The sequence below is a fragment of the Danio aesculapii genome, chromosome 9 (genome assembly GCF_903798145.1).
Source record: "Danio aesculapii chromosome 9, fDanAes4.1, whole genome shotgun sequence".
Lineage (NCBI taxonomy): Eukaryota > Metazoa > Chordata > Actinopteri > Cypriniformes > Danionidae > Danio > Danio aesculapii.
This window is the reverse complement of record NC_079443.1, coordinates 16,858,356-16,882,524: the sequence shown is the minus strand read 5'-3', so window position 1 is coordinate 16,882,524 and position 24,169 is coordinate 16,858,356. Positions and strand designations below refer to the sequence as shown.

Here is a 24,169-nt window from a genome sequence, read left to right as displayed (position 1 = left end):
AAGTTAAGGCAATAAAATTGCTTTTAAAAACAGCACAGGTAAATGTCCTTTTTTTTCACACTATTTTTTAACACTCACTATGTGGCAGTGCTACAATATGAACAATTATGCAAAGCATATGAGTGTTTCTAACAAAATATCTGGTGCAAGGCAGGGGGAGTGTGTCCTACAGGTGGTTTGTCAATCACACAATTTGCATCATACCATTATATGATGCACTGTATGTATGCTTTACTAAAAAGATAGGTCTTTATTCTAATTTTGAACTGAGAGAGTGTGTCTGAGCCTCAGACATTATCTGGAAGGCTATTCCAGAGTTTAGAAGCTATAAAAGAGAACCTCATTTATGAGAACCGGACTTTCTTTAGTGGACTTTGCCATTCTGGGTACTACCAGAAACCCTGAGTTTTGACATCTCAAAGAGTGAGTTGGATTTTAGTGAGACAGAAGGTTGGCTAGATAAACAAGAGCTAGATTATTTAAAGCTAAATAATGTTCCTTGTCACTGTCGCCACTGGCTTGCTTGGTTCGGGACATGTGGAGCTGTGCATCGATGGATTTGCTCTTCAGTGTTTGGACTTTCAGCAGTGAAAATTAAACCACACTAAACTGAACTAAACTGAACTTCAACTCTGAAAACTGGACTGACACAGTTTCAATTTACTAGAACTTGTATGTTAAGCTGCTTTGGCACAACCTACATTGTAAAAACGCTATAGAAATAAACATGAATTGAAATAAATAGATTTTTCACAGTAAATTACATTTTTATTACAGGATTTAACTGTGAAATTCAGAGTAAAATGTTGTATTCAGAGTTGTATTGTGAAATTCAAGCAGGCAGCATTATTAGAGCAATTTACTGTAAAAAGGGCTATATCTTTTGCACGTTAGTTATAAGAACTCAAACTCTTTTTATTTACTTCAACATAGAAATTAATACGCATGAACTGATGCTAGAACAGGCACTTTTTTAATATTTAGGAAAATTTACAGAATGTTATTGCAGCCCTAAAAACAATTTGGTTACCAACATCTTGTAAGATAAAGATAATAACTTGAAAGACAATCATAACATATACTTTTATATATGAACATACATTATATCAGATTTCCATATGGGTCTGGCCCAAATGTTTTCATTGAGTATACCTGAAAACATACTTCAGATGTTGTTTTTGTGTTTCCTCTTGTAAAAATGCCTGAAATGCTTAAATTAAAGAGAAGAAAAATCAAGGATTGCATATCAAATAGCATTTGTGTGACTGTCCAGTATGTGTTCCTTTTATTATCAGACACTGATTGTTTTCTTGATTAATACAGGCTGAGGCTGGACTGAAAGCTAATGATGTTTGATAAGTTTCAAAACAAACAAAGCAGGTTTGACAGAGAAGAAAGAAAGAAAGAAAGAAAGAAAGAAAGAAAGAAAGAAAGAAAGAAAGAAAGAAAGAAAGAAAGAAAGAAAGAAAGAAAGAAAGAAAGAAAGAAAGAAAGAAAGAAAGAAAGAATACAAACCAATGGGAAGAACAGCAGTAAGATATTTCTCACCACAGGCAAGAAACAACGATTACAGATTGTTGTTATTTTATTTACTGCTTATACAGTTATTTTCTCCACCCCTGGCTTCACAAACATTTATGACAAACAGTTTTAGCAGCATGGTAGTTCGAACAGTGACAGCATTAAAAAAATCTAATGTTTTCCCTCAGACCTGAGCAACTTGTTTGGCTATAACAGGTGGATTATGCTCATGAAAGCTGCGCTGAACATTTTTGAGTGCATACATGGACTGATATTTCATTAAAATAAGAATAAGTGTCCTGAGAAATTAGTTAAAATTCTAGTTAAAATGTCAAAGAACCTGGAAATCATCCCGTGTTTGTTTTCATGAGAATCTAGGGTCTTCTAATGTTGTGTGACTTAAAGGGATATTTCACATAAATCAGTTACTCTCAGTTATGTAGTTTGTAACCATTATGAGTTTCTTTCTTCTGTTGAACACAAAAGAAGATATTTTGAAGAATGCTGGTTGCTGGGAAACATTGATTTCCATTGTAGGACAAACTAAATAACTATGGAAGCCAATGGGTTCCAGCAATCAACATTCTTCAAAATATCTTCTTTTGTGTTCAACAGAACAAAGAAACTCAAACAAGTGAATGTCTAAAAATATTTCTAACAACTTTCTAAGCATATTTAAAGGAAAAGTTTATCCAAAAAGGAAAATCAACTGACTATTTACTCACTCTCAAGTGGCTCCAAACTTTGTTTCCTCCTTTTCTTTTTTCTATTGAACACAAAGGAGATATTTTAAGAAAAAAACTAAAAAACTGAAAAGCTGCAACCATTAACTTCCATAGTATTTGTTTGGAAGTCAATGATTACAGGTTTCCAGCTTTCTTTAAAATATCTTATTTTGAATTTAAGTGAATAAAGAAACTCTAAACAAGTAAAGGGTTGCTGATATTAAACATTGCTGATACTAAACATATTTAAATGGATAGTTCTTGCAAAAAGGAAACTTAACCAACTATTTACTCACCCTCAAGTGGTTCCAAACTAGGGCTGCATGACATCGGAAAAATCTGACAATGCAATATTTTTTTTTTCTGTAATGTATATATATATATATATATATATATATATATATATATATTTACATTTAGTCATTTAGCAGACGCTTTTATCCAAAGCGACTTACAAATGACTTATTGCAATATGATCACTTTGAGCAGATGACTGGAATAGCTCTATTTGGAATAAAATGATTTATTTCGATTTTTTGGAATAATCTCGTAGCGAAGTGTAAGAATGCGTTTTAACCACAGCGGTCTGATCTGTAGTTCTGCCGAATGACAAAAAATTATCAGTATGATGGTAAAAAACTACATTTCTAGTCAAACCATCCTTCTGCAATCTTACACCAAAAACAGAAATAAGGGCAGTATCAATATCTAAAAATGTGGGAGAACGTTGATATTATGTGTTTGTATTGTATTGCAATATGGAGGAATTAAGTGTTGATGTTAAATCAAAAGTAATTCACAAATATTTGATAATGAAATGATTTAATGGCAATAATTCTCTATGGTTACAACTGAATTAATTACAAATAACTGTATAAAATGATAAACATGAAATGATAAAAAACATATGACAACAATTGTACCCAGCTTAAATGTAAAAATAAAATTATCTTAAAGAGAGAGACTGGGGGATGGAGAGAGAGACAAAGAGAGTAAGTAGGCTTCAAAGAGTCCAGATCAGGAGAGGAGCAGAGCAGGAAAAGAGACAGAGCAAAGTATACCAACTGTTTTGTATCTTTCTTGACCATGTGACCAAAGCCCAAATACTGAGACATTCAAACTGACCAATCAACATGTGACCACACCAATAATCCCCCACAGCCCACACACCAGGCCCTGATCTAATCAGTATCTGCCTTTGGAGTCAGTATGGACCTTCTTTGGTGAAAGAGTTTTGCCATATAAACAAATGCATATGATCATTTTCATTCCTACAGAAGTGAATCAAACAAATTGCAAGCATAAATGAATAAGATAAAAGTAAAATAAATCATGCTTTATGGTTTTCTGAAGAGTCCAATAGTAGTCTGATGTTCAGGTACAGTAATGGTGGGAGTCATAGGCTAACACATGATAAAATATTATGGCATTATTATGGACTGATGATGATAGATCATGACATCAGCGAAATGTCGCAAGAAAACCACCCGCAATATATCATCATATTTGTAAACGAAAGGGAAAATGCATGAAATGCATGCATCAAAGCTATAAGACGCATTTCTTTTATTAACAGCACATATACACTCAGCGGCCACTTTATTAGGTACACCCGTCCAACTGCTCGTTAACGCAAATTCTAATCAGCCAATCACATGGCAACAACTCAATGCATTTAGGCTTTTAGACATGGACTAGACGATCTGCTGCAGTTCAAATTGAGCATCAGAATGGGGAAGAAGGGTGATATAAGTGACTTTGAACGAGGTTGTAGGTGCCAGATGGGCTGGTCTGGGTATTTCAGAAACTGCTGATCTACTGGAATTTTCATGCACAATCAAATCTAGGGTTTTACAGAGAATGATAAAAAAATAGAAAATGTCCAGTGAGTGGCAGTTCTGTGGGCACAAATCAACTATTCAGGCTGGTGGTGGTGGTGTAATGGTGTAAAGGATATTTTCTTGGCACATTTTGGGCCTATTAGCACCAATTGAGCATCATGTCAACGCCACAGCCTATCTGACTATTGTTGCTGACCATGTCCATCCCTTTATTACCACAATGTATCCATCTTCATGTCATAAAGCGCAAATCCTCTCAGAATGGATTTTTTAACATGACAATGAGTTCACTGTACTCAAATGACCTGTCACCAGATTTCAATTCAATATAGCACCTTTGGAATGTGGTGCAGCCGACAAATCTGTAACAACTTCGTGATGCTATCATGTCAATATGGACCAAAATCTCAGAGGAGTTTTTCCAGTACCTTAATGAATATATGCAGTGAAGGATTACGGCAGTTATGAAGGAAAAAGCGGGTCCAGCCCGGTACTAGTAAGGTGTACCTAATAAAGTGGTTGATAAGTGTATTATTAAGAATTGTATATTTGATGTGTTTTCGATCTGCCATTAAGAGAAGCGCCACCTCATGTACTGCCGCTTAAATGGTAATTTGTCTATAAAGGATATATTGTGCAGCCAGTTGAAGTCTTTCTTCTATTGAACACAACAGGAGATATTTTGAAGAAAGCTGAAAACCTGTACAGAAAGGAAGACCCATTTGCTTCGTTATTTGCTTTGCCTATATGTCTTTGCTTTAACATCTTAATCCATTAGCAATCAGTTAGCGATCAATAATAATGTTCAACATGTGAAAATGCTTTCCAACATGATGTTTCCCGTTTAAAAGAACATCGATTTACAGTCATTGTCACATGCAATGGCATTTAAATCTTTTGTATCTGGAAGAGAAAATGACAGTGTTCTTGGTGTGGAAAATACAATTAGACATCTGTAGCTCAGTGCTTATTGATTACATTACACTTCAGTTTAGAATCAGTTTTTGTGTGTCAAATGTCATCCAATCACTAGCAAACCAACAATGCTGTAATTACATCGATCCTCTTCATACTGCAGCTCATAAAAGAATGACCTTTATTTTCAGAATGATAGTGAAGAACGACAGACCAATACACTGATTTAGATTACTTCACATTTGATTGTTATTAGACAAATTTTTTTTTTTTTTGTAGTCACGCTTCAGCTCAATATTCTGTATCGTAGTTTCTTACTGCTAAAATGTTAGTTAAAAAAGTGTTAGTTAAAAAAGGAACTAAAAAGAAACTCTTTTATTCAACTTTTATTCAATTTGTAATCATTCATTTTCTTTTGTGTTTTGGCGGATGCTAAAACACTATTATGTTTTCCTACAATCAGTTACCTCTAAATTAGATTTCCAATGTACTATAATTGTTGTAATTGTAATTATCCCATTTATTTATTTGTTTGTTTGTAGTTTATTCATAAAGTGTTTAATTCACTTATACATTTTTCATCTTATGTAAGTGAATTTGTATACATTCATTCCTTTGCTGTTGTTGAACGATAGCCAAATGCATTTGATGAATAAATGTAAAGAAATAAACAATGCAATTCTTAAGTGTATTTTTTTACTCCTATGTTCTCAAAATCATTCTGCAGAATTTTAAAAAATATTTTTCGCAGAAATTTTCCGCAGATTCTGTATGGCCCTACTGATGAGCAATATGGTTTCAGGAAAAATAGATCAACTAGATCTCTAGCATTAACAGAAATTATTAAGGAAATTAGTAATAAGATAGATAAAAAGGAGAAGGTAGTTGGAATTTTTTATAGATTTAAATAAGTTTTATATTCCAATATATATATATATATATATATATATATATATATATATATATATATATATATATATATATATATATATATATATATATATATATATAAAGAAGTAATAAATGAATGATTTGTAATAATGGGGTTGGGAAAATTATAAGCTTTTGCTTCATCCTGCTCCATTTTGACCATGTTGATATGTATTTTGTTTAAATAATTTTGTTTAAATAATTTAAATCAAATCAAATCAAATCAAACGTATCCACTCGAGACCCCCCCATAAGTAAATATGCAGCCTACAGTATTTTTTGATTACCTGACCTACAGATTAACAGCAGCACCCGCGGATATAACTAAGAAATTTTGTGCTCCTATGTGTGGTGACGGAACTCAGCGTGAAGATCGGGGGAAAATTTAAATATGCTACACTTTCTGCGATGGTGTCGTGAGGCATCCCAAACATGGCATCGGTTGTCGTGAACTATGCCACATTACACAAGAAGAAATTACTGAATTTTGAGTCACGATGCCCATAAAGTCGTTTACCACTCCCCACATCACCATACGTTAAGGAAATTGTGCCAAAATCATGTGATCTGACCAAGTCTTTTTTTGTTCTGCTGATTATAAGGGACCTGATCTCATAGTCAGCTTCTCTAAAATTGCCTGGCTTTCATGGAAATTACATCATTATGATAATGGGATGACATTGGTTCAATCTGGTGCATATATATTTTTTCTTTTTTCGAAAGGCTTATCCTTGAGCACATTGGTCAGCGATTATTGAAAGGTTTGTAGTGTAGACTGGAGAGCTTCATAACTGTTGTTGCTCATTAATTTTTCTTTGCAGATAACATTGAATTGATTCTATTATTAATAAGAAACCAGACTAACATCTCTGTTATGAAAGGCATGACATTGAACAAATGCTGAGATTTTATTTATTTATTTATTTATTTTGACCGCAACCTTGCAGTCCTAATTCATTGATTTGGCTTTCTGAGTAAAAAAAGTCACTAAGGACAGAAAAGTTGGAGCGAAGACACAAATGTAGTCATAAACAATGTGTGTGTGTGTGTGTGTGTGTGTGTACTAGAAAGGTCAGAGGATGAAACAGCTGAAAGGGATTTCTGTGGTGGGAAAAGCCTTGAAGTGACAAATATGAAATGACAGTTCTTGTCCTTATGCGCCTTTTTCTTTGAAGACCTCTAACAAAGCTTATTTTTTCAGAGAAAGCACATTCACTTTTACAACCTTAAGGACTTGGCCTTCAGTAGTGCACTGAAGACAATATCAAAGAAAATCAACCAAGGCTTATGAGAATCTCTGAAAGTCATTGTAAACTATTGCCATGCTTAAAATAGTCTGAGCATCACTGCAAAATATCAAACCTGGAATATCATTTGCAAATAAATCTGTCAAGATCTTTCAACAAACCGGATTTCTTTGAGTCAATTTTTATGACTATGTCTTTATAAAGCATTTTTTTATTTCAACTTGCTCTCTGTCTACTCTGGTATTTTCCAAAATGAATTATTCATTCATTCATTCATTTTCTTTTTGGCTTAGTCATTTATTATATTAATCAGGGGTCGCCACAGCGGAATGAACCCCCAACTATTCCAGCATATGTTTTATGCAGCGGATGCCCTTCCAGCTGCAACCCATCACCTGAAAACACCCATACACTCTCATTCACACACATACCCTATGGACAATTTAGCTTACCCAGTACTATAGCGCATGTCTTTGGACTGTGGGGGAAACCGGAGCACCCGGAGGAAACCCACACCAACACAGGAAGAACATGCAAACTTCACAGAGAAATGCCAACTCACCCAGCAGAGGCTCGAATCAGCAACCTTCTTGCTGTAAGGCGACAGCACTACCCACAACGCCACCGCACTACCCCAAAATGAATTATTTACACCAATATCATGTAGTTGTGTATGCATAAAACATATTAACAGCTTTCTTTTACAAAACAGTTCCGTTTTTTCTATACTGTTTGGCCGTTCAGCTGAAAACAGACAAGTTTTGCCTCATGACATCAGTGTGTGTGTTGTTTTCTCAGTACAGTCTTTACTGTAATATTCTAGAGTAATAATTACTTTTAAATAACTTTATTACTTGGCTGTCTGGAATACTTGATTCCAATTGGTCAGTCACAATATTCCAATGTATGTTATTCCTAGATAACAACTGCTGGAATTAATAACACAGGCTCATCTGGGTGCTTTTGAATCATATTGATCATCAGGGAATACGTTCACACGTTGACTGTTTGGTGCCATCTTGTGACTGAATAATATGTAGGTTAGTGTATGCTCCATTCTGCCATTTTTGTTTTTATGAGCTTGTTTTTATTGCATTTTATTAAAGGATTAACAAAATATTGTTGGTGCCTATAGGCCTTTTTCACGGACGGTCGAATGCACATCCGGTACAGCGATAGTTGCATATCGATACTTTCAGCCGGAGCAATGGAGTTACTGTAGATATGCTAGTTTTCACTACCTCTTTGAAACTGTGCCAACATTTACCATTTACAGCGGATGTTTATTGTCTTGTGGACCGACATTCTATCGCTCCACACTCTAAACTTAATAATGGATATAAGTTTTTACACAAAAAATTTTTATTACGAAGGTGGGTGATGATCCATATGTTAGCATGGTTTAGGAAAGGCTAGTTACATTTGTGCAAAATGTACCTTTATCATAGTGTAGGCTCAAAAGTAGTTTTAAACCTTTAAGAGACATAAGGGAGGTAACATATATAATAATAAATGTTTAAATACATGTATAATATGTAAATGTATAATAGATATGCGATGTAATAAATATTTGATGAGAGGGAACCTGGACCTTTACTATTTCTGTGCGTACATGGATGAATATCTTAAGGGAGTGCAACAGGCTTCATTTGACTTATGCACTGTGTAAATGTATAACATGTTAATACTGCTGAAATAAGTCAGTCTGGAATTGTTTGTACATATGTCTTTTATTCAATGTATTGTTTTCAGATTTGTATCAAACACATAGTTTCAAGGCCTAAATTTATTAACCCATGTTTGATTAAGCTTCGTGTCTGACATCTGATAAGCCTGTCTTTCTCTATTCTGCAATGACAACTGCCAGGATGTATTCATCCCTTAATTACTTGTTAATTAATAAGTAATTTGTAATGTATTACAGTAGCTTGCACAACACTGTTGCTTTCTAACCGGTTTAGTTAAGGCAAAACATTGTATTTACCTGAGACAGATGGAAAACTGTGTGTGTGTAGGCTATTTGATTTGATTTTTACCTATTCTCTTACTATAAGTTAATCAATTACTAATTTAGTTTACTTGTTTAGGAAGTTCTCCTGGTTATAACAGAGCTTAAATACAGGACTGTATTGGAAAAAAGGGATAGCTGCCCACTCTATTTGGGGCTAAAACGGGACTATTCAAAATGCTGATTGGGCTACAGTCACCCTTAACCCTGGTGTAGCGTCATAACTGATTTGAACACCAGCATATCGAATGCAATACTTCACATTACTGACATGTGAAATCAAAATGCAAAGAGGCATTTCCAGTCATGGTGGAAATGAATTGTCCTGCCAATTAAGAGCCCCTCCTTCCTAAGGCTGATTTATATTTCTGCGTTTAGTGATTACTGTGAACCACGACGCCTGCCTTGTGTGTAGTCGTGCATTTATACTTCTGCGTTCTACATTTCCAAAACATTGGCTGCCAGTATGTTTTATGTTGTGTTTCTTCGCTGGTGTTTTGTTTTACCTGAACGCTACCTTAATTTACAAGTAGCTAAAACTCAAAGAGATAAACACAATCCACAGTTTTCATCTAGAGCTACTTCACGGGACTCAAAACTTGTAAACACTCGCTCCACTTGGTCCACTTGGTCCTGCCCACACTGGTCACAGCTACCAAGCCAACCAATCACAGAGCTTGCGCCGTTGTCACGTGTAGTTACATTTTTTAGAAGATGCACGTCAGCCATGGTGAGGGGTCTGTTGTGCTGGACTGCACTTGACGCAGAAGTACAAATCAGCCTTTAAGGGCCCTGCACATCCAAATTAGTGTAGACATATGTTGGCATGTTCACGAAATGTCACGAAAAAGATTTGCTGACTGACGTTAGTTATTGAATATTATTAGTTAATGTATTTACTAACATGAACAAACAATACATGTATTGCAGTATTAATTCCTCTTGTAAACGTTAGTTAATGTTGATCATTGTTAGTTGTTAACTCACAGTGCGCTAATGTTAATGAGCACAATTTTGGATTTTAATAATTTATTTTAGTTAATGTTGGATTATGATTATTAAGAATCAGAATCAGAATCAGAAAGAGCTTTATTGCCAGGTATGTTCACACATACGAGGACTTTGTTTTCGTGACAGAGCTTCTACAGTGCAACAGGATTACAGAGACAGGACAAAAAACAGATAATGAATATATTTAAAAAAAATAGAAGAAAGTATTGAGTGCAAATATACAAATTGACAAGTGTATGTACGTGTTTATTACTATATACAACGATATATGTGCAGCTGTTATGTGCAAATTGGCATGTAAAGTGTGTTGTTAAATAAGTGTATATGTGTATAAAAGTGTATAGCAAGTAGTGATGTTGGTTTCGCAATTATTATCATCAAGTGTTCATGAGATGGATTGCCTGAGGGAAGAAACTGTTTCTGTGTCGGGCTGTTCTGGTGCGCAGTGCTCTGTAGCGTCAACCAGAAGGTAAAAGTTCAAAGAGGCAGTGTGCTGGGTGTGAGGGGTCCAGAGGGATTTTTGGCAGCCCTTCTGCTCGCTCTGGATAAGTACAGTTCTTGGGGAGTAGGAAGGGTTATACCAGTGATTCGCTCAGCAGTCCGAACTATTCGACGTAGTCTTTGGAGATCGTATTTAGTAGCTGAGCTAAACCAGACAGTTATTGATGTGCAGATGACTGATTCAATGATGGAGGTGTACAACTGTTTCAGCAGCTCCTTTGGGAGGTTAAACTTCCTCAGCTGACGAAGAAAGTACAGCCTCTGTTGAGCTTTTCTGACAATGGAGTCAATGTGAGTGTCCCACTTCAGGACCTGAGAGATGGTGGTGCCCAGGAACCTGAATGACTCCACTGCTGCCACAATGCTTTCCATGATGCTCAGTGGGGGGAGAGCAGGGGGGTTTCTCCTGAAGTCGACTATCATTATTAACAAATACTGTACAATTATTAACATTATCATTATTAACAAATACTGTACAATTATTATTCATTCTCAGCTCATGTTAGTAAATGCATTAAAAGTAACTAATAGGATCTTATTGTAAAGTGTGTCCAACTTGGGAATAATACAAAACTTGATGTATAACTTTCAAACCAGAATTAACGAGCAACTCTGAGTCTCTAAAGGCCAGAGGTATGTGTCGAAGGGTTAATCATTAGCTAATGATTTGCTGAGATATCTGGAAAAAAATTATCCTGGAGGTATACTGTCAAACACATCTTGAACCAGTTATATAAGATCTTTCAGGCTGAGTAGAAACATTAATTAGATATTTTAGAGCTGTTTGGAACAAAAATCTTGCTGCACATTCAAGCATTTTAAAGGGATAGTTCACCGAAAAAATTTTATTTACTCATCGTTTTGGCTCAACATTTATGAATTTTGAATCTTCTGTTAATCACAAAACAAGATATTTCAAAGAATGTTGGTGAAAAAAAAACACATTGTCATTCAAAATAGTAACAAAAAATACTGTCGATGTGAATGGCTGATTGTCAGCATATCTTCAACAGAATAAAATTTAGAGAATTTCGTGAAGCACCAACGTCTTGACTTGCTTGAAAACTGTTTTTGTTTGGAATATTTAAGCATGTTTGACTAAAGTCTCTAAATATGATGGCAACCACTTACTGTATGTCCTCTTTTTTCCCTCTCTCTCAGGAATTGTTTCTCTGATATCCTTGGTGGTTCTTTCTTACGACCGCTACAGCACATTGACTGTGTACCATAAACGTGTTCCAGACTACCGCAAGCCTCTGCTGGCAGTAGGAGGCTCCTGGCTGTACTCTCTGATCTGGACAGTGCCTCCTCTTCTGGGCTGGAGCAGCTATGGACTGGAGGGTGCCGGAACCAGCTGCTCTGTTTCATGGACCCAGCAGACGGCCGAGTCTCATGCCTACATCATCTGTCTGTTTGTATTCTGCCTGGGACTACCGGTGGTTGTCATGGTCTACTGCTATGGGAGACTGCTGTACGCCGTCAAACAGGTAAATTGAGGCTCGGGTTTGTACATCAAACGAAAAATTGTTTCTGAGTTTTGTAAAGGCTCTGACTGGGTCTTGAAGGGATAGTTCACACACAAACAAATACAATTTTGCCATAATTTACTCACTTTCCACCTTATCCAAATCTTTTTGTGGTTACTTTATTCATACTTTAGATATACTTATGAATTTTGAAAAAAAAAAAAAAGTAGCCATTGACATCCATAGTATTTTTGTTACTACTATGCATGTCAGTGGTTGTTTTTTTCACCAACATCCTTTAGAATATCTTTGTTTTGCAAAGAGATTCATAAATTGTGAAGAAACGGTAGGTAATTTAAATTTTTTGGGTGAACTTTCCCTTTAAAAGACTTCCAAACAGCTCTAAAATATTATCACTAATGAATCTGAAAGATCTTTAAGATGTTCAAGATGTGTTTGACAGTATCCCTCCAGGATTTTTATTTTTTTTAGATATCTCAGCAAATCATTAGCTAATAATTAACCCTTCGACACATACCTCTGGCCTTTAGGGACCCAGAGTTGCTCATTAATTCTGGTTTGAAAGTTATACATCAAGTTTTGTATTATTCCCAAGTTGGACACACTTTACAATAAGATCCCATTACTTACTTTTAATGTATTTACTAACATGAACTGAGAATGAATCATACTTAAAGGATTTTACAGTATTACAGGATCTGTACAGTATTTATTATTAATCATAATTCAACATTACTATAATGAATTATTAAAATCCAAAGTTATACCTATTAACAATTAGCACACTGTGAGTTAAGAACTAGCAATGATTAACATTAATGCATGCAAAATAATTTAATACTGTAATAAATGCATTGTTCGTTCCTGTTAGTAAATACATTAATTAATAATATTAACTAATGTCAGTCAGCAAATCTTAAAATGCCTTAAATGCCTTTCACTTATAATTATGATAGTAGATCTCATCAATAAGCTGCCAACATATTGATTTTGAAGACATTGAATATGATAGTTTTGATAATGTGTTTGAGATTTTGAATATGACACAATATTCTTTGAAAATAACAATCTTGGTAAAATTGTCTGCTTACGTTCATCACTTTCAAATCCCCAGAGATAAAACATATATATATATATTCTGGAGTCAGAATTATTAGCCCCCTGAATTTTTAGCCACCCTGTTTAACGGAGAGATTTTTTTCAACTCATTTCTAAACATAATAGTTTTAATAACCTATTTCTGATAATATAACTGATTTATTTATTCTTTTTCATGATAACAGTAAATAATATTTGACTAAATATTTTTCAAGACACTTCTATACAGCTTAAAGTGACATTTAAAAGCTTATCTAGGTTAATTAGGTCAACTAGGCAGGTTAGGGTAATTAGGCAAGTTATTGTATAACCATGGTTTGTTCCGTAGACAGTTGAAAAAAAATTAGCTTAAAGGGGCTAATAAAATTGACCTTAAAATGGTTCATAAAAAAATGTAAAACTGCTAACAAATAGTTTTGTTTGAAATCATCTAAATCACAGCGTCAGCGCATTCAGAAATAAGTTTGTTGGCAAAAGCCACTAAACGTCTCTTGCCTTTGACAGCAAAAGCCGCTATATCTCGAGAACCAATCAGAAGGCGCAATTCGAATCATATGTTCTCAATGTAGCAGTGCGCTGATACGCCGGCTTTTATGAAGAGACTGTTTTATTCCGCTTTTGATTTAGATTTTAAAAGACAGAGTTTGAGGAGCTGCATGAGCTTGTCCGGCTGTCAGTGAATGGCAAATGAAAACGTCCTTTACCTCAAAACTCTCCATTATAAGAAACAGAAAACACACTGTACAGTCAGAAGTGTGGCATGCATTCACAACAGGAGTAGGGTAATTAGGCAAGTTACTGTATAATGATGGTTTGTTCTGCAGACAGTCGAACAAAATTAGCTTAAAGGGGCTAATAGTTTTCACCTTAAAATGGTTCATAAAAAATTTTAAAACTGCTTTTATTCTTGCCGAATTAAAACAAATTAAACTTTCTCCTGAAGAAAACATATTATCAGACATACTGTGAAAATTTCTTTGCTCTGTTAAATGCTTCTCCAGCATTTGGGAAATATTTAAGAAAGAAAAAAAAATTAAAAGGGGGTTTAATAATTCTGACTTCAACTGTATATATATACTTAATTTTGTTCTTTTGTAATTGTTGTCACAAATTAGAGCTTTAATAATGAAGGACCATTTATTTTAATAATAATCACAAAACATAATGCATTCAAGTGTTAAAAATAAAGCAAACAATTGGATGTTTGATCATTTTTACATGGTCAGTTAATAAGCAATTAAGACATTATGGCACATTTAGTTAAAAGAAATTCACAAATTATTTCTAGATCTAATATTATAGATCTAATATAATAATAATAATAATAATAATAATATAATATAGATATAATATTATAGATTACTAATTATTAAGCTAACTATTAAATAAACAAAGTCATACATTAACTTAAAGGGAGAATCAACCCATTATGAAAAGTCTATCACCATTTACTCACCCTTGATTTGTCCCAAACCAGGGGTGCGTTTCCCAAAAACATTTTTAGACAACTACAGTCGCAAGTTGCGTCGTTACAAGCGTAGTTCGTTGATTTAACATTAAAATACGTCTTAGCTTTTTGTAAGTGATTTTATGTTTTAGAATAAAATCTGAAATATTCTCAATAATATTTATAAAGAAAACATAGGTTCCCCTTCATAAGGAACTTCGACATGTGTCTGGCAAACAGACTATGGGAGTTCGTCAGACGACCTATCACTCTGAAGAGTAAGAAAACGGACCAATGAAATGCCAATTGAATTGGAGGAGCTTGGCTCTACAGCTGATCCTGATGAGCCATTATCAGTGCGATATCAGTCAGCTGTTGGAGTCAGCTCACCAGAATTGTTGCTTCAGACCCAATCACGAGACTGAAGACATGCTATCTGCCAACCTGATTTCAAGTTTACTCAACAAGTGCGGGAGAAGACGCGACATGCGGCGGTCGTTCTGGGATTTCCTGTCCCCTGAGCATTTTGAGGTGTGCACAAAAGAGCAGTTTCCATTTAAAGAGGCAGATTCCCTAAGAGAGCAACAATCAATCAACACGTCTTTTTCAAGATGCTGTTCTGACTGTGCGTTTCTAGATGCAGGTGGTTCCTATCTGCGGATGAGAAGCATGGGTATCACATCACAAGTCTGGGGGTCCAGCATGTTGATGCGGTGTCCACGGACAGCTCATGCTCTCACTGTGAGGGCATGGCTGTTGCACAGCTGAGATCGCGGCTTCAGCCACCCCCGTTGCTCCCCGTGAAAGCGGTTAGCACGCCCGTCCCCTTCTTCCCAGGGGCTCACAGTGAGCACACACTGCCAAAGACGACGTTTTTTCTCCGCCCGGTCCATGTGTGCTTCCGCCTTCACCTCCTTTGATGGTGACGCGGCCTGTGGGTACGAAGCTATTCCTTAGGTGGCAGGCGCCGCCACTTGGAGGGATAAGCTGAGACTCCCGTCTAAGGCGGGTAGGTTATCTGTGTCTCTCACAGCCAGAGCCCACACCGCTGTGGCCCATGCCACTTCTGCCCTGCACCACGGCCTCCTGGCTGTGCTGCACAGGAGTGGTTCTTCCCCAGGCTTATGCGTAAGTATCGCACGGTGATCGACTATACTCTTATGACCTTCAAGTCGGCTACTAGTGCCCTGGGGAGGACGATGGCCACACAGTGGTCCGGAAATGTCACCTTGGCTTACCCTGGGATATGCGCCGCGCTGAAAAAGTACCCTTTCTTAGTGTGCCCATGTCCCAGGCAGGCCTTTTCGGCAACACCATCTGGGACTTTACCCAAAACTCCTCGGTGGAGAAAGGTCGATGGAGCAGGTCATTTCTTGGTGAACTCGGAAAACTGCTCACCCCATCAGACCCGTCCTTGTTTTTTGTTCCTCGCCGAGTGCGTTCTTCCAGCAGCTCCAAAATGCTCCACCGTCACAGCCCATTCCACTGGCTATTGAACGCGCAAAGCCCCCCCGGGGGGAGTTGACCCTCCTGTCACAGGTCGCCGTTAAGTCCAGTAATCAGACGGCGAAGAGAACCTAAGGCGAGCCGCTTGGAGAGGAGGAGAACCGTTCTTTCCCCGGTAAAGCCCGGGGGTCCCCCGCGAATAAATGTAGCGATCTAAAAAGAGCGGATTTTTCCTTCCTCTTGGTGTGGAAGCCCAATTGCTGCCAGCATGGGATGTGCTGCCTTCCAACTCTCAGCTTTGGTGCATTTCACTACTGGCTTGAGGGCGCCAGAGGATGAGCTCCTTTCTTGCACCTCTATCCTCTCCGCGGGATCCTGGGAGGAAGGAAAGAGTCAATATCTTATTTTCACCTCTTTCTCGGGGTGCTCCGCCTCCCTTATCCGCCCGTTGTAGTAGCTTTCGCGGACAATCAGACTCGGCTATGCATTTCAATTCACTGTTGGCCTCCCAAGTTCACGGGTGTGTTTTTAAATGATCATCGCTATGCCACCCCCTGTCTTGCGTGAGAAGATTATTATCCTCCTGGCGATGGATACCAGCCAGTTCCTCCAGCCGAGATGAGGAGTGGGTTTACACCCCCCCCTTCATCGTATCCAGAGAGCGATGGGTTATACCAATCCTATCTGCGCATTTTGATCTGTCATCTGTTTAGGATGCCGATCGAGATCATCATGCTGAAATGCATCCCCCAGTGCGTCTGTCCGTGGATGCTCACTCCATGTCTCGCTCTCTCCCTCCTTATACTTAGATTTTTCTGGTGTGCGATGGTGGGGCGAGCATGGTAGTAACAGTCTCCCCTTCGGGCTTTCCCTGTTTCCATGCGAGTAGCATGCCCTGTACCTCTTTGGCACACGTGCATCTGCATTTTTGATTATTCATTGACTATAATTTATTTTTCAGGTCTCTGATCTGGTCGATTATGCACAGGGACTTGGTGCTCTGGCACCTCGGCCTATTCGGGTTTCGGGTCAACCGAGTATGAGCAGGCTCTCCCCCGGGCAGAGCTTCTCTCATCTCGGGTTGGAGCTGGACTTGGTCTGCATCATGGTAAGGGGAACATCCTGGTTATGTCCATAACCCACGTTCCCCGAATAGGGAACGGAGACATGTGTCTCCACTGCCACAGCACCTGAGTCTTCAGCTGTTAGCTGAGTGATTGGCTCTTCAGCAGGCAAATTCTGGTGAGCTGACTCCAACAGCTGACTGATATAGCACTGATAATTCAATTCAATTCACCTTTATTTGTATAGCGCTTATACAATGTAGATTGTGTCAAAGCAGCTTCACATAAAAGGTCACAGTAAATAGGAACAGTGTAGTTCAGTTTGTAGTGTTTAAGTTCAGTTCAATGGCTCATCAGGATCAGCTGTGGAGCCATGCTCTGCCAATTCAATTTCTTACTCTTCAGAGTGATACGTCATCTGACAAACTCCCATAGTCTGTTTACCAGACACATGTTTCCGTTCCCTATTGCGGGTACATGGGTTACAAATGTAACTAGGACGTTAATGTGCCATTTACATTTATTTAAAATGGAAAACAAGTGCATGTTTTTACCAAAACTAAAATTGGATTTAAAAAAATGTGTGTGCGTGTAAAACAATATAATTTGCACAAAAATTATGTTTTTTTTCTCTAAAGAAGTTGTTACTTCACCCCATTTAGAGCATCATTATGGACATTTTAGGTTATAACTAACATGGTTCAAACTATGGATTTGCGACAAAGCAACTACACTTTTAGGAAACACTCATCATGTCATTCATTTCCAAAACAATGCATCGTACTATAATAGTTCAGTCTCGAGTTACGTTGTTATTTGGGAAATGCTCTCCAGTTGATTTTTTTTGTACTGTTGAACACAAAATAAGGTGTATTGAAGAATGTTTGAAACCTGTAACCATTGAATTGTTCTCCCCACTATGGATGTCAATGATTTCCAACATTCATCAGAATATCTTCTATTGTGTTAACAAATTGTGTTAAAAATAATAATAATTTGGTTTAGAATAAGTCATAGGTGAGTAAATGATAGTAGAATTGAAGTTTAAGTGAACTTTAATCTCTTTCGTTATCTGTGCATTAGTTAAGCATAAATTAATGAATATTAGTAGTTTTAATCTATTACTAGTGCATGCTTATAGTTTAAACACATACTATAAAATATAACAGTTTTTCTTTTTGTTTTACTTTTGCAAATCTAGTGTTGTTATAGCAAAGACGTAAAAACTGACCCTTGTGAGATGTCATTGCCTGAGGTGTTTTGTGTGAATAAATGTACACCCCCACCAGAAAGTAATTAAAGAGAAATGAAAAGACTTTTGACAGGCTAACCTGTGATATGTATGAAAGAAAAACGAAGTGACAAGTTGTCATGGCGACTGGACGTACAGTAAGAACAAAGTGCTATTATGTCCTCAAGACTTCTGACCTTCCCTTTCATTTAAACACACCTCATGTTCTGGCCAAGTGACTGGTTGCTTTAGAGACCCGTAAAGAGTGCACGAGGATCTCATTCATGTGTATGGCGGTGTGATTTGGATGCCACATTGTCTGGGTGTCCCATTCAACGGGGTGTAATTGGGTTTAGCTGGCTGTTGGAAGGAGGGTAACATTGATATTGCTGTGACAGATCCTAATACAGCAGGTATTGAACATGTCATGATTTTTTTTTCTGGCAAATATAATTCTAAAGGAGCTGTTGACATGAAATTGTACCAGATGTTGGACAAAAAAAAAACAACAATCCAAAATAAAAAATAATAATAATAATTATTATGTGTAATAAAAATGCAATGACACAAGGAGAAAGTACTGAACTACTAAAATGCATTTGATATTGTATTTAAATTTATTTATTTTTTGGTAATGATGGCTTCAAGATGCCTCTTATATGGAGAATCGAGTCTTGTACATTGCTCTGGTGTGATTCCCATTCAAGACTTTTGACAGTTCTATGAACTCAGACTTCTTTTTAGTTCTTATTTTATATTGAATTCAGGTCATTCTAGCAGCTCTATTTTCTTTTTCTGAAACAAGTTGAAAGTTTCCTTGACTAATGACAAGTCATTATTCATCAAAAACGCAAATATAAAAATGATACTACTGTATATATACTAAAAGATTCAAGAATAACTTCTCAGATGTACAGAATAATCATGTACGCCTGGGGCATTACAGTATGAGCATATTTAAAGAACCATAAAAATAGATATGTCATTTCTAGGGTGAGTGAAAAGTAACGTGACATGAAAAATGCAGTATAATTAGAGGTCTAATTCTATGTAGTTAAAATCAAAGTTATTAGCCCTCCTGTTAGATTTGAGTTTTTTTTTTAAACTATTCTTAAAGTGCTGTAATGGGGAGAAGATTTTATAACACATTTTTAAGCATAATAATTTTAATAACTAAATTAATAACTAATTTGTTTTGTTTTTGCAATGATGACAGTACATAATATTTTACAAGATAGTATTCAACCTAAAGTGCAATATAAAGGCTTAACTAGCGGAAGAACCACGCTACTCACATAAAGATAAGGATGACAGTCTATTAAAAGAGGTCAAATGAAGTATCCTTTCCTGCTCCTCAAGCACATACACAGGGCGAGTTGTCAAAAAGGGGTTAGCGGGAAAGCGGCCAATGGATGTTCAGTCACTAAGTTGCCCAGAGAAGTCCTTACTGATTTATGCAACTTTTTTTAAATAGCACATTTTCCTGGCTTCCACCTCCAAAAGCAAAACCTCACATTCATTATTGCTCAAGTTCTTTGTCTTTTGTTTCGGTATCATAATGGTTTCTCTCTGGACAAGTGGTGGAAAGGAATAAAGAATATTATTTTATTATCTTTTTATCTTTATTATTTTATTATCTTTTATTATCTTATTATTAGTAACCTTGTTGCTAACGGGCACTCATTTAGAAGACTCCAAACTTACTAACAGAAGAACAAGTTTAAGAACAAGCTCATATGCATGCAAGTTATGAATTCAGTAGAAAAGTTTTGTGATAAGTTCTAAAGTGCATATAAATACAAAAAACTATGCAACTATTAGTGAATGAGACCCATTGTCTTGCTGAAATATCCAGACTTGTTTCATCTTCATCATCTGGTAATATAGGTGATAAAACTGAAGCAGCTAATATTCCCTTTCGTCAAGTGTTCACCTTCTTTACACATTTCATTTCATTTTATTATACATTACTAAATTTCGAAACAAATTAATTTCGGTTTCTTTGCATGCTCTTTATAGATTACTTTGGTTGTTATCTGGTGAACATTTCAAGTCAACACCACCTTTAGAAATATATTTTCTGAGACAAGCTGTGACATGCTCAATACATATTTTACTTTCTGTATGCAGTTTATCAAATGGAATTTCTCTTGTAATATATATCAAAACATTTTGTCCCACTCAGATCTGTGACTTGCTGGGTGAAAAATATCAATCATATACTGTATATGATGCTTCAAATGAAATGTGATGGGTGAATGTAATAAATTGAGTAGTTTAAGACATTCATACATTAATCCTTATCATTACACGTCTACTCATCATCAAATGTCATGTATGCAAAGAATTGAAGTGGGCTTGTAATAGATCAATGAGGCGAGTTAACCTCTTTGAAGATCAAAGAGGAAGAAGAGTTTCTGTAACTGATAATTATAGTGACTTAATTAGAGAGCTGTTCTAATTGTAGAACATTTAAACCCAGTTTAGTAATCCATTCAGATTTAGCTAATTGCTCAGTTTGAATGAAATATATTAACAAATGCTATCGCATTTGTTCCAAATAAATATTTATGCTGTATATTATTACTCATTTCCTTATGTTAAAGGAACTTTATTTTGAAGTCTCCTTGAGTTAAACAGTTTTTACTATTAAATCCATTCAACTGAGTTCTGGTTCTGGCAGGAGAACTTTTAGCTTAGCTTAGCATAAATAGTTGCATCAGGTTAGACCATTAGCATCTCAAAAAAATACTTTTAATAATTTTGCTATTTAAGTCATTACTCTTCAGTAGTTACATCTTGTACAACTCAACTGTTTAACCCTAAGAAACTTGTAAAAATTAGCCTATTTAAATAAATAATAAAATAAATAAATAAATAAATAAATAAATAAATAAATAGTGGAGGGTTTACTTTTTTTACTATATATGCTTACCATATATGTGCTGCCAACAAATCAGCAGCAACAGTGTGATGTCATTGTCAACCATAAAATCAAAATTATCCATCATTGGCTCAAAAAACTAAACAAAACAAAATAATAAGAAAAACAGTAGAACTCCTGGTTATGTTTAATACTGAAAGCAAGATTAATTCCACAGACACGATTTAAAGACAATTCTAACAGCTTTAAGAAAACCAATTATTAGTGTTGCTTAGTGAGAAAAAATATTCAACTTGATAGATAGCATAAAGATTGGAGCAATGGAAGTAGTTCATTTGTTCTTATGAGTCCAGATTTACCCTGATGAGTAATGAGTTCATCAGGGTAAGAACCATCATGCTTAGTGCCTACCATAGAAGCAAAACTGGAATATTGCATGAAAAAAAACATGTGAATTAAACAGCATTTTCATCCAACGAGTCAAAGAGAACAAAACTGTCACTTCCTTATTCAATGGTGCCAAATATCAACAGCAAAAACTGAATTTTCTGCAGTAGGAGAGGCTGAGTGAATCTTTTCCTTATTTAATAAATGACTCGCATATCAGAAGACGATGTCGACATGCAATAAATGCATATTGGCGCTTGAAGTCATGAAATGGGGAGCACAGATGCTCTTGACAGTTCTGGAGGTAATCAATAATATAATAAAACGGTTCAGTCATTTTAGAATGACTAAAACAACATTTCAAATGTTTTACAATGTGCTCATCCTGCTGGTTTGTCCATTCACACACATTTTTTAATCATGAGCTCTTATAACACAAATCACATGATGTTTTTTTTTAAAGCATATGGAATTTGTTGGTAAAACTGTTTCCATCGTAGATTATCAAATTCTTGTAAAATAAGTTTATCCTACTCAGTTACGCACGTTTTGTATGCGCATTAAAAAAAAAAAAATGTATGCACATCTTGGCATTTCTATCAACCGATTTTTTCATGTGCATCTCCAAAATGGTCATAAAAATAGGTGGATGGAAACATAGCTATTGTTGTGTACACAAGGTATGAGCTCAGCTAAAAACCTGAATCTTCTGAATGACCAAATTATTCTATCAATAGATTTTTTTTTTCTTCCCTGAATGCACATGCATATTCCAAGATAACAATGCTAGTATTCATCAGGCTCAAACTGTGAAAGAGTGGTTCAGGGAGCATGATACATCATTTTTACACATGGATTGGCCACCACAGTGTCCAGATCATAACTCTATTGAGAATATTTGGGATGTGCTGGAGAATACTTTGTCCTCTGTACTCTGTAGTCAGTGCTTTGACTCTTCCATCATCAATTCAAGATGTTGGTGATAAATTGCAGAACATTGCAGAGTGCCATGGCAAACGTGTGCTGTAATCAAGGCTAAAGATGGTCCAATGAAATATTGGAGTGTGCGAGTTTGTTTTGGTTGGACAGTGTATATCTAAAAACATATATAATGTGACTTTTGGTAATGGTGCTATTTAAATGAGACAGTTTAAAGGATGACGATTAAAAGCATGTTTCTGCTTTTTCTCCTGAAATTTCTTGTGTCTGCAATCTCATACCTCAATATTGTGAGAGCACACATGCACGTCTGTTTTATCATTTGACATTGAAAAGCTAAAATGAAAAATGTATCAGCCCTGCATAGTGGCTTGGAATTTGAGAGGAATCAGAAATATGTTTAGATGCAGATCAAATGTTGTGATATTCCATATGTATCAGATTTGAGTGGTCCAGAACTGATGTAAAAAAGAATGGGTCACATCTTGTGTGTGTGTGTGTGTGTGTGTGTGTGTGTGTGTGTGTGTGTGTGTGTGTGTGTGTGTTTACATTTACATCAAATCCTTATCTTTATCAGAAGTTAAAAAAATCTATTTTCGGTGTCAATTAAAACAGCAAGATCATAAATTCTTTCAAAAAATAAATTGTTATGACCTTAAACTTTTGAAGGATATTGTTAAGAGTCTAAACACTTACCTATTCCAGTGCCGTCTCTTTTCCTTCCTGCAGTTGTGAATCTCTGTGGAAAAAGGCTGATTCACTCAGCCTCATTTAGTTTCCACACCTCATGTCCTTCCTTCACTCTGTCTTGGTCAGGAAGAATTGATGGAAAACAAAGAATGTTAAGTTTAATCATAAAACAAGTAAACGAGAAAACAAATGTAATCAGCACTCCCTCATGGACGACTGCTGCATAAACAAACAAAACGGCAACTTAAAATATTCCAGGTCAGGTCCTTTGTCATCCATCACTGTTGTCAGTCCTTACCTTCTATCTTTTTGAAAGTAAGAAAGCTTAGGATGATTTCAAGAGCTGTTTCGAAGGGGGGCACAAAACAGTGGCTGTGCCCAAAAGTTATAAATGTGGGGACACAACAAGCTGATAGTCATTCATTGGACATTGTCCGTGAGCATCCGTCATGCTATTTTGTTTGGTGCTTTTTTACCCATCGTTTTTACATGTCAGAGGGAGTTTGCCTGAATCAGTTTACCATTTTTTTGGTACCGATCCAATCTCGATACCAAAATTTAGAGTATTAACCAATACAGTTCCGATCGCGATACTGTGCCTTTTTTTTAAAACATAATACAGTTTCTATAGTTCTGGTGATAAACTCAAATAATTATCTTACTAAGAAAAATATTAGACCTAATAAACTACATAATTTGAGCATTCATTATGACATTGATATGATCTGTTGTGGTCCAGCTTATGTTTCATTTTTTTATTAAGATTTTTATTTGAAATCTGTAATAGGCACCACTAT

General features: G+C 36.0%; 1 protein-coding gene across 1 annotated transcript in view; it reads left to right on the top strand.

The window, feature by feature from the left end:
* The window catches only part of tmtops2b (teleost multiple tissue opsin 2b), a 100,910-nt gene that overhangs the window by 49,595 nt on the left and 27,146 nt on the right, over nt 1–24,169 (top strand). Inside the window, exon 2 of the mRNA XM_056465039.1 lies at nt 11,861–12,186. Within this exon, the coding sequence (XP_056321014.1) occupies nt 11,861–12,186 (326 nt within the window). The remainder of the gene's footprint in view (nt 1–11,860; nt 12,187–24,169) is intronic.